The following is a 12,063-nucleotide window of genomic DNA, read 5'->3' as shown; positions in this document are numbered from 1 at the left end:
TCCTCCGTGAGCACACAGCAACATCAGCGGTCTGCACACAGCATGTTTGTCAGGGAGCAGGGGGAGACCTTATCAAATGTGCCAAATACCGTTTCCCATGTTTCACGACAGCGCGAGCCAACGCTTAATGTGAGGACCTTCCTGCTCTCCAGCAAAACACTTTTTATGTGCCCCTGGGATGACAATGGGAATGCAGAGTTTTTCCTACCGATCATGGGAACCTGAGGACAGGCCTGTGTTTCCTGGAAAGCGAGATGGAGGGGAACACAGGATGTCCTGAGCACGGCGTCCCACAGCACGCTGCAGCGGAGAGGACGCGGCCAGAGCTGGTGGAAGACTCGTTCACAGGGAGTTTCTCCACATCACCACTTCCCCTGTAAGACCGTGGCGTGATGCAGTGGGATTCCCCGCTCAGGTTTTCCCTTCGCACCTGTCCGACCTTTGTGTGATCTGTCAAACATCCCTGCACTGCAACATGTTCTAACTGGATCTGTTTTGCATGACTTTCACAGTATTTCACAGCAATTTACTGTGATTTTCACATATATGATATTACAATGCATTGTTGTTGTGGCACGTTTCCCCTGCCACTGGTAAAACACCACACCAGCCTTCAGTACACATACCACATGTTAGCCAGGTGGCGTACTATCGTTAGTTTGGTGGGTGCACACACTGAACTACAGTTAACATCCCAGTGAGTTTCCTGTGCTGTGCATTTCCATACTTTTCCATACACACACATGTATTGTTTTGAGTATTTTATTATTATTTAAGAAGTAATCCTGAGTTTAACTAATTGTTGTTTTCTCACCATAGTATTTCCTGGTGCTGGGCCGGGACAAAGGACCCGAGCCTTGTGTCAGGCTGGCTGTTATAGTGCCCGAACCAAACCTACACTACGAAGGACCCGAGCCTTGTGTCAGGCTGGCTTTAATAGCGCCTGAACCAAACCAAGTGTGGGGTAGACGCTGGTTTGTACCGGCATCTCTGGGTTGAGGCCTCTTGTAATGTGGTGATGACTGCCTTTAAGGCTGGGTAGATGTAGTGTAGGTATATTTGATTTCAGTTAAAGATGGTATGGTCCATGGGAGGGGCTAGGCCTTTAAATTGAGGGGTTGGACTCTGCCTAGTCAGTGGGTGAAGGGCTGTGTAGCTGTGTGGACCCAAGTACTGTGAATATCTTTTTTTGGCTTTCTTGTTGAAACATTGAAGCTCTGCTGTCGATGGACAATGTTTAAAGGACAATAAAACTCTCTTTTTTGTCAGCATTTTAAGGCTGAACCACCTCTTTTCCAGTCATCCTTCAGGAAAACTACCCTCGCTCGAGGCCAGAGTGTGACATTTGTAAAAGCACAACTGTAAACTGTCACTTTACAGCTTCAGTTACAAAGCAATAATGTGATATTACAGTAGGTTACTGGGGAATTACAACGCTTTGCTGTACACCGTTACAACAAGGCCATGTACTTTGACAGTGTGCGCTGTGAAAGTAACGTATAAGTTGATAAAACTGTTAAATGCTGTGAAATCTATGCATTTTACTGTGTTGCTGTGACATTACAGACCTTACTGTAAAGGTTAAATGCTGTAGTTTTTACAGGTGTTCATTGGGTTATTGCAGGGGAACGTAATTACAACAAGTTACTGCAAAATAATCCTTTTAATTATTGTAAAATAGTGGTCATTTCTAAGAGTGTGGCTATGTGTGTGAGGCTTACAGTGCCCTTAAATACTCAGGGACTATATCTTTGAATCCCTTTTTGGTCGCTCGGCTTCATAGATTATTACTAAATACTAAAGATTTGTCTCTTGCATGCATGTTGATACCTCGCCGTTTCACAATAACACAGTTATTCAAACACATCCGTCAGTAGTTCACACCCTGCACCTCCTCCCTCTGGACACTCTCCAGCTGTCCTGAGAGCAGAGTGGGTGATACCACATCGGGGGCGGGGGCACGTGTGTCTATAAGTACAGGCCCCGCTCAGGGAAACCTCTCTATGAAGTAGAGCTTAGCTGCACTGACCTGCGCTGACGACAAGACACTGCAGGAGAGCGAGCAGGAGCGGACGGGTGTACCTCTCGGTGCACAGACTCTCAACTGTGGATACGTTTGGATTTTGGAGCTGACACACGAGACTGCTTTCCCCCTAGAGACTCTGGAGAGTCCATCTAAACAACTTCTTACTTGTACTCTTCTATTTTTCTTTGGAGGGTTTTTTACCAGTTTTCCTGTTTTCTTCACCCTCCGTCTCATCAGGATGCTTAGCCCTGTGACTCTGCAGCAGATCATTTCCACCCTGGTTGTACTCGGCAGCGCTGCAGCGATGGTGAGTTGCTTCCACCTGTGGCCACTTACTTTTAAACCTTCTCTCTGTTCATTTCTGTTTGCGAAATGTCCCATTGTTGAGTCATGATATGTACTATTGGATGATGAAAACCACATGGTCACACATCCTGACCTCTGACCCCGTCCCTCAGGCGGACGGCGAGTGCCCGACTGAGTGCTCCTGCACCCCCTCGCCCCTGCCGTGCCCGCCGGGCGTCAGCTGGGTGACGGACCACTGCGGCTGCTGTAAAGTTTGCGCCAAGCAGTTTAACGAGGACTGCGGTGCCACCGAACCTTGCGATCACATCAAGGGGCTACGCTGCCATCTGGGGGCCGGAGGAGACCCTGAGAGAGGACTGTGTCGAGGTGAGGCCGCCAGCCGGGCTGAGGGAGAGCGTGTTGTTGAGCTTTAACGCAAAAACAAAAACATTTTGTTCATCTGTTCCTGACTTTTCTCTTGATTCTGGTTTATTTTTTTCTTGGGAAATATTGCACAATGTCTTCAAGGCTCCAACAATCCCTCAAATTAAACAATTAGAGAGAAATAAATATCACTTCTTATGAGAACAGCTCACATTGCATGTCAAAAAGAGTCAGGAGTAGACATGCATTACTTTTAAAGGCCCAGAGTTTGGGAACCACCGGACCAATGATCCCCGTTAGACTGTAAATCACAAGGCAAATAACCAAAATCCTCATTGACTTACAGTAAATGTAAACATGAACATTTCAAAACAATCCAAGTTCATTTCCTGTTGAATGTATGTGAATGACAGGAAGTTACCAAGGACCAAGGCTGTTGCCGAGCAATGGACTTGCGTTGAAAAGGTCTCTACTGCTGCTGTAGTAACGTCACCGTACCACCAGTCGATCGCCGTTTGCGGGTTTGGTCCCTTTCCGGACGGTGATATCCGTGACTTTGATGAGTGAAAGCAGTCAGGACGTTTGGGCGACGCTCAGCCTGAGCGGCTCAGGTCCTGGTTTACATTAAAAATGGAAATTAAGAAGATTTTACGTTGTATTTTGGAGCCGGTAAAGCGTTTCATTTAGAGTGAAGGACTGAAGTATGGTCCCGGATGTGTTGACGGTATTTTTCGGACGACCAGCAGCTCCCAGTGTTCACAGCGAGGAGATCAGGGTGTCCGAGTGTGGCCGAGAGGAGCGCGCGGCTAATTCCCCGGTGTCAGCAACCTTTTGAACGTCTACTGTAAAAACAAAGCTACACTGGGCCGTTAAAAGTAGTTAGACTTTGTTTTTACAGCATTGAATAAATGTAAAACATCACACAAGCTTCATATTTGTTATATAGAAGGTTTAAAAACGACATAAATCCGTTACAGTTCACTTGTACTACTACGAAGTTCTGCTCAGCCTTTGGAAACAGATGTATGAAGTCTGAAAGAGTCTGACAAAGTAACCCTGGTGATGTCATCAGGGTTACTTAACCAGAAGATCGGTCACCAAAGGCTGTCTCTGCTAAAATTAGGGCGTCTCAGGCTGCGCCAAAGGACCGAAACTGTTACTTCCTGTCTCCGAAGTGGGCGTGGCCTTGTTTGAACGTGTCGGGAGCTTCATGTGGCTGCATGAAAGGTCATACATGCATTTGTATTTTCTTTTGCTAACGTTATCCTAGGCGTTCAGGAAAGTTAGCTGACGTTAGCTTAGCTGCGTTCCTCTCTCGATAGGTTGCTCCTGAACAAATTTTCTCCTGATGTGTCCGTCTGAAAAACGTTCTAGCCGTTTTAGTGTCAGAGTAATCCAGAGATACGTGTTTTTGTGAAAAATGAATGAATGAATATTTACTTCAGTAATTTCGGGGCACTGGGAAACGTCATAATGTGCGTTCACTTTCACTTCTCCCATTGGAATCACTGCACTCAGGACCTGCTGTTGGTCTATTGTGCACATATTCTACAGTAGACTATTTCATTTCTAATACACCTGGTAGTTAAAATGATTGGTGGGAAGTGACCAGGAGATGCTTACACTCTCCGGGCAAATTAGCCTGTAATTGTACAGGAGTTAACCTTGAAGAGGCACCCTAGTTAAACTGTAAAACGCGGGGAAATGAGTGGGGCAAGTGAGCGCCAGTTGCTCTGTAATTCAGTGGAAGTTGGTGTAAAGTACGATGTAAGTTAACCGGAGTTACGTGCTTAGTCGCAGCCTAGTTACACTGTAAATGCACGGGGGGAAACACGGGGGGAAGTGAGCCGGAGTAACTCGGTACTTGTGTGAAATAAGGGGCAACCTACGCAGGAAGTGAGCGGTAGGTACGCTCTAAGCCGCGGGCCGTATTATGTGTTGTTACTCTTTGCTGCTACGGTATATTAATGTTGTGAATGTTGTTTACAGCTCCTTTAAATGTGGGCGTTTTCCAGCGTGGAGGGTCTTTAACTGGTGCTATGAGGTGCACCATGGGAAGTGTGGGGCCCAGGGTTGGTGGAGATGGACTTTACTGTATAAAGTAGGGGACTGACAGAGATTTCTGCCATTGTTCTCAATATGAAACTGCATTACAAAAACACCGGTGTGGCCCTTTAAAATGCCCAAAAGGAATTAAATCATGAATTCTTCCATTTTAGAAAGTATGTCCCATTGCAGAAATCCTACAGTTTGTGGTGTTTTGAGGTTTTGTTTGTGTACAACGCAGCTTTTCCACTGTGTCCTTCGAAGAAGCTCAAAGGTCTCTCTTCACAGCTGTGTTTCCTGTTGTGTGTGTGTGTGTGTGTGTTGACAGCTGAGGCCCAGGGTTCGCCCTGCGAGTTCAGCGGGCGGGTGTACCAGCACGGCGAGGACTTCCAGCCCAACTGCCAGCACCAGTGCACCTGCATGGACAGGGTGGTGGGTTGCATGCCCCTCTGTCCTCACCGAGTGCCCCTGCCCGTGTGGCGCTGCTCGCGGCCGCGGCTGGCCAGGCCCGAGGGCGGCTGCTGCGAGGAATGGGTTTGTGACGACGACAACCACATCAGTGAGGAGCCAGACGAGCTGACACACACCTCCCTGCCAGACAGCCAGCCCCTCCCCAACCACATCAGTGCCGTGCTGCAGTCCCAGCCGCAGCCTCGGTACCCGGCCGCCGCTGGAGGGGCCACGTTCAGAGGTAAACATCCCAGTGTATCCAGGCGATGCATTTCCTGATGCACACCGCCAACACTAAATTTGGTCTCTTGATGTGCAGGAGACCGACCGAACTCATACAAGTACATGGTTAAAGACCATCTGACTTCTGACTTCCATTGGGTGTGATTCTGTGGCCATTCCTCGAACATTTCAGTAGAAACGATTACATTTCAGGTTCCAGCTCCTAAGCAGAGCTTGCAGGTCCGTCACTGATGGTGCAGGACTTCCATTGTTGAACGAAACCGTAAAAGTCTTAAACCACGTTAGTGAAAAGTGTTAGTGAGTCATTACAAATACATTTTCCCCCTTGGAGGGAAAATGTAATTCTCATCTTCAGCCTCTTATCCGGGGTCGGGTCTCGGGGGCAGCAGCTTTAGCAGGAGACCCCAAACTTCCCTTTCCCGGGCCACATTAACCAGCTCTAACTGGGGGATCCTGAGGCGTTCCCAGGCCAGTGTGGAGATCTAATCTCTCCACCTGGTCCTGGGTCTTCCCTGAGGCCTCCTCCCAGCTGGACGTGCCTGGAACACCTCCCTAGGGAGGCGCCCAGGGTTCATCCTTACTAGATGATCCTGAACCACCTCAACTGGCTCCTTTCAACGCAAAGGAGCAGCGGCTCTACTCTGAGTTCCTCACGGATGCTGAACTTCTCCCCCTCTCTCTAAGGGAGACTCCAGACCCCCTCCTGAGGAAACACATTTCACACGCTTGTACCCGCGACCTGGTTCTTTGGGTCCTGACCCAGCTTTCATGACCACAGGTGAGGGTAGGAACCAGGACTGAGCGGTAGATCCAGAGCTTTGCCTTCCTCAGCTCTCTTTTCGTCACAACGGTGCAGTCGAGCGACTGCAGCACCGCCCCTGCTGCTTTGACCTGGGATTGACACTAGGGTGACTGTCATGCAGTCACCAGTATCTCTGATTCACCCTGTGTTACGTGGACCATGAATATCCACAAGCATCCTATTATAATGTGTGTTTGTTGGGATTCATTGTTTGATTATAACTCATTGACTTTGGTTTTTTTTTTTGCCTTCTCCACAGAGATGATGTCCCACCCCATGTCTGAGGTGTTCCTCAAGTCCATCTGTTTCCCACAGACCACAGAGTGGACCGAGTGCTCCACGGCGTGTGGGATGGGCATCTCGAGTCGAGTGACCAATAACAACCCGGAGTGTCGGCTGGTCAGAGAGAACCGACTGTGCCAGGTTCAGCAATGTGAGCTGCCGCTTCCTGTGGCTGGCAAGGTACGCTACATTCATAATAATAATAATAATAATAATAAACTTTATCTGTACATCACCCTTCATACATGAAATGCAGCCCAAAGTGATTTACAACAAATATCATTATCATCAGTCCAATGCTGGTAATGAGTGGCTTTGAGCAGCGGCGTGTCCAGGGAGAGGCCACCCCTGAAATCTGTCATCCCAGCTGACATTACTGTCTTTAAGGGCGCACTCCCACTGTGCCTCCGTCCCGTGCCCCATGCTTTAGGGTCCTTGTCCCCCCCTCCAGGCCCGTTTGTACTCACACTACCTGGGCCTCGGAGAATGCTTCTTGCTGCCTATACGTCATCACGCCGTAACACGTCACACGCATTGATGACGTCATGGCGATGCGTGGCTTTGTTTCCAGATCTTTCCGTAGACCTCAGAGTTTTTGTGCGTCTTGTCGACTGTTTTTGAATCTTTTCATCGACCAAATCTGCAGTAAACACTCCACCTCCGCATCACACCAACGTGAACCTTTCGCCGCCATTGTTTTAAATGTCCGCGCATGGTCCCTCCTTCTTTTTTCTATGTCCCAACAGGCGCACAGGAAATGACCTCAGAACCGCCGTAGGTCTCGTGCTCGTACACGTGCGCACGCTCGTGCTCGTACATGTGCAAACGTGCTTTACAAAAGCCCTCCTCTCCCAAACGAGCCGTGGACGGCAAGCGTGCCGCTCCTAGGCGCGGTACGGTTGCACTCACACTGGTCAAAGGAACCAGACTTTAGCCGTGAAATGTGTTTGGGCACGGTACGGATGGACAGTGTGAGGGCGCCCTAAGAGGCTGTATGGCTTTAGTTACTGCACTCCATAAACAGTGTTCAGTGTCATAAATTGGGTGTGACTGTAAATCTGAGACTCGTGTGGATTCAATGAGCCCAGTTGTGTTCACGTGTGATGAGGTGAGTCCTCACTGAAGCCATTCCACTACTGTTGACCTGCTGTCTCCTCTTGAGATGTCATTTTTAACGTTGACTCTGTTTTCCGTCATCCAGAAGGGAAAGAAGTGTCAGCGAACCGTCCGGCCCCAGGAACCCGTCAGAATCACCTTCGCCGGCTGCTCAACGACACAGCGGTACCGCCCTCGCACCTGCGGGACCTGCACCGACGGCCGCTGCTGCACGCCCTCCCTCTCCCGCACCGTGCGGCTCCGCTTCCACTGCCCCGACGGCGAGGGCTTCTACAGAAACGTGATGTGGATCCAGCGCTGCAGCTGCGACACGAGCTGCCGTACACACAGCGAGCCCTCCAGCCCTTCAGTCAGCCTCCACAACGACATCCACACCTTCGGGCACTGAGGCCGACTCTCCGTGCCCCAGACCCGGCGCCGAGCACACCGGGCAAAGACTCTACACCCCCCCCCACCCCCACCCCCCCTTCCCCTGCCCTGTCTCTCAACTGGGTGCTCCTGCCACCCTCCTCCCTAACGAGGCAATACACTCGCTTGCACTTTAAGCTTCCTGCCACGATGGCGTCCGTCCGTCAGTGACTTCTGTTGCAGAGCAGCACTGAGGACGACGCGCTGCAGCACGCGGAGAGCTTTTTACTGGAACTTCTTTTATTTAATTGTGATTTTGAGTCGTCTCCGCAGCGGACGATGTGACGGTTTGTTACGCAGAGAGAAGTTTTATTGAGACCAGTAACAGAGGAAATGTATGAGACGTGATGGGAATCATGGAAATGCCTTTAGAGTAAGGAGGAAGAACTAGATGACGTATTCGTTAGTGACGTTAGTGACTGTAAGGGCTGTGTGTTCTTCATTACCTGTCCTTTGTGATGCAGTGTTTCACACACATACTGATTGTGTGCGTGTGTGTGTCTGTGTGTGTGTGTCTGTCTGTGTGAGAGGGTGAAAGTGTATTGGTGTGTATGAAGAATGAGTGACTACACAATGTGCTCCTTATGCTACGACAGTGAAAAGATGAAAGCAGATTGTATATGGACTTCACTCTTAGCTGTGGAGTGGTAAATTCTAGGATCACCTCATTTTTCGGGGTGTGATTTGTACGTTTTCTTTGTGTGTGTGTGTGCGTGCGTGTGTGTGTGTGTGTGTGTGTGTGTCCTTCACAGTGTACATACAGTGCTTTATTTTAAGGAAGATGCTTGATATTTAAGACATGTCGCACATGTCCATCGGATGTTTTTGTTTGTTAACTCCACATCAAATAAAACTGTATCAACCTGTCATGTGTCTTATGTTCTGGTTAACTCGTGCGGTGCCCATTCAGGGAGTTTGCAACGACTCATCCACTCAACTTTAACCTCAATAATAGAAGTTGACTGGTTGAACAATTCCTGAGAGATGTGAAGGACTGCTGCTGTCGGCCGAGTCTGCCGGGGGATCATCCTGTTCCTGGTCCTCTGAGCTTCTCTCCTCTCTGTCTGTATCATTCATGTCTCATCAATGCACGTTACTAATTCACTTCTTCCCCGGAGTTGTTTGTGTTTTGTCGTCTCTCAGGTCTCTGCTGATGGTGGTGGTGCCTGCTGCCGTGGTCCTGCATGACGCCTCCTGCTGCTGTTATCACTGTTTCTCATATAAACTATCATAAGTCTTATAAATTATGACATTTGTAGCCATAAAAACATCAGATTTAGTCGATGAAAAGATTCAAAAACAGTCGACAAGACGCACAAAAACTCCGAGGTCTACGGAAAGATCTGGAAACAAAGCCACGCATCGCCATGACGTCATCAATGCGTGTGACGTGTTACGGCGTGATGACGTATAGGCAGCAAGAAGCATTCTCCGAGGCCCAGGTAGTGTGAGTACAAACGGGCCTGGAGGGGGGGACAAGGACCCTAAAGCACGGGGCACGGGACGGAGGCACAGTGGGAGTGCGCCCTCAGTAAAAACCGACATCTTAACGGAGAGTTATTTTCTTTGGTTTTGCCGATGAGAGAGAACTGGATGTCCGCTACTTCTTCTTCCTATTTGAGTTTTCTGCCGGCTCTCTGACGCTATACTGTGGCCACTACTTTCGTTGATTTGCTTTTTAAATGTCCAGTTACTCCTCTCTTCTTCGTCGATCCTCACGAATGGTTGGACTGAAGACCCCTTTAGTGTCTTTCTCTTACCACAGACTTTCTCAGACATTCAAACCCAGAGCTCTGCGTTCACGGTACCTCACACAATGCTCCCGCTGGCTCTGGAGCACAAACATTACGGTGGACTACTAAATTCCTCACCCTGGCCTCTGCCTCCTTCTGAAAACAGGGGAGAGCACTGCTGAGTGCCTCAGTGAGACGTATGGGCGGAGATATTTGGTGCGGTGGGATGAGTATGAGGTCTGTTTGGTGGGCACTCCGCACGGGAAGGGTTCTTTCTTCGGGAAGTGTGAATGTGTTCAGTGATCCAGATGCTCCAGCTTCACTTTCAGAGTGCTGTCAAGCAGCCCATCTTTATATACAGTCTGTGACACAATGTGTGCGTTGATATGCCAAGATATAGTAATAGCCAAAAATGTGTCAATTTGTGTTTTAAATGAATAGTAAAATAAGTTGTAATGCTGTGTGGACCCCTATGAGACTTTATAGCTTTGAAAACGATTCCGTGCACAACCTCAGACAACCTGTTTGGTGCTGGACAAACATGCTGTCTATTAGCTTCCAGAAAAATATGGAGAATGAGCAGCACAGCGCCATCTTTTGTCTCAAGATCGTCATCGCAACAACAAAAAAGAAGTCCAGCAGTGGGGTTGCCAGGTTGGTCAGACCCGGCCCAGTAGCTCCAGGAGACCGGAGTCTGTTTGAGCCTGTTTGAACCCGTCCCCTCCAGAAAATCACAGCATCAAAACAAGGATTAGAGGAGTTTGACTGACAGTTAGCGTTAGCCGTTAGCGTTAGCCGTTACAGCTAAGTGCAGATGAAAGTGATGTTAGCATCAAGGAGCAGCGTAGCCATGTGGGCGTGCGTTTGAATGGCGTTCCTCTCCTTTCTCTCAGTCCATGGAGTGAATGCTCGGCCTATAGTGACTCTGGTTGTTGCCCGTCTCCTCTCACTCACCTGGGACAAAGAACGCCCCCTTCACTGAGGCTCCCAAGCAGCTGCAGGATTGGCTAACTCCATTTCACCCAGTGCCAGCCTACAGTAGCTGAACCCAACAACAGACAACCCTGGCAACCAGCAACGCCCAACGCTATTGGCTGCTACCATGGAAACAAAACGGGACAGGAAGTCATTGTCAAACCTATCAAACATTTATAATAATAATTCAGACTAAATATATTGATAATGGAAAAGCAAAACTTTCATTGTGTTCCCCTCAAAAGAAGAAGACTCTACATATTCAACCATTAATGCAACTCTTGTGAAAGGCTGAACACAAAAACATGGCTCCAGTAGGAAAGCATTTTTCAAACTTGGTTCATGCTAAGGCCTTTTGTCAATACCATCCCATACACCCCCAGTGTCCTGAATACCTTTCACCCTGGCTGTTCTAACGTGGGCAGGATACACTGGTTATAATATTGTTATCTATCTACTCTATCTTAGTGTCCTCGTCTGCTTTCCCCCTTCAAACGAGACCAAATTCTTTTCCCGTCCGACCGACAGCCAGGAACCAAAGAGCACACACGACACACCGTCTCACCATGGAGACTTCCTCACCATCTGCCATCGTCACTGATGGCGCCACTTTGACCGGGACCCTTCGACATTACGCTTGATGACGATGTTTGTCTGCTCGGGCTGTTAGGTTGGTGTAAACGATCCTTCCAGCAGAGTTGTTGTACACAAGAGCCGGTGTCCCATGACAACGTACGACTGCTCATTTGTTCAAGAGTCATTTTGGCATTTCAGGGAAATTCATGACCCCGACCAAATCTGCAGTAAACACTCCACCTCCGCATCACACCAACGTGAACCTTTCGCCGCCATTGTTTAAAATGTCCGTGCATGGTCCCTCATTTTTTCTATGTCCCAACAGGCGCACAGGAAATGACCTCAGAACCGCCGTAGGTGCTCATACTCGTGCTCATACACGTGCAAACGTGCTTTACTAAAGCCCACCTCTCCCAAACGGGCCGTGGACGGCAAGCGGGCCGCTCCTAGACGCGGTACGGTTGCACTCACACTGGTCAAAGGAACCAGACTTTAGCCTTGTACGGATGGACAGTGGGAGTGCGCCCTGACACAACAGCTCTATAATTTATGACTTTAATAACCTTATCATTTGATGCTTTATTGATATTATTGATCGCTCACTTTTCCTCTCCATCTCCATGACAACCTGCCACCTGTGGAGCTTTCATGCATTCAGGATGACTCATTTCAATACAACACCAACACCGCAAACCTCCAATGACACTGAGGTGCGTTCCCTCAAGAGAGAGAAAGTA

General features: G+C 48.8%; 1 protein-coding gene across 1 annotated transcript; it reads left to right on the top strand.

The window, feature by feature from the left end:
- The first annotated feature begins 2,020 nt into the window (after positions 1-2,020).
- On the top strand, positions 2,021-8,909 carry ccn1l2 (cellular communication network factor 1, like 2). Its single transcript, XM_083911692.1, has 5 exons — positions 2,021-2,333; positions 2,485-2,698; positions 5,070-5,432; positions 6,496-6,698; positions 7,720-8,909. The coding sequence occupies exons 1-5, from the start codon at positions 2,265-2,267 to the stop codon at positions 8,020-8,022; spliced, it is 1,152 nt and encodes a 383-aa protein (XP_083767818.1). The 5' UTR covers positions 2,021-2,264; the 3' UTR covers positions 8,023-8,909.
- The last annotated feature ends 3,154 nt before the right edge of the window (positions 8,910-12,063 follow it).

This window comes from Echiichthys vipera (assembly GCF_963691815.1).
Source record: "Echiichthys vipera genome assembly, chromosome: 4".
NCBI classification, from domain to species: domain Eukaryota; kingdom Metazoa; phylum Chordata; class Actinopteri; order Perciformes; family Trachinidae; genus Echiichthys; species Echiichthys vipera.
This window is presented reverse-complemented; position numbering and strand designations above follow the sequence as displayed.

Coding starts and splice junctions, on each gene's coding strand:
- ccn1l2 (XM_083911692.1), top strand. CDS start 2,265: ATGCTTAGCCCTGTGACTCTGCAGCAGATCATTTCCACCCTGGTTGTA. Junction 2,334..2,484: donor TCGGCAGCGCTGCAGCGATG/GTGAGTTGCTTC, acceptor CCCGTCCCTCAG/GCGGACGGCGAGTGCCCGAC. Junction 5,433..6,495: donor TGGAGGGGCCACGTTCAGAG/GTAAACATCCCA, acceptor CCTTCTCCACAG/AGATGATGTCCCACCCCATG.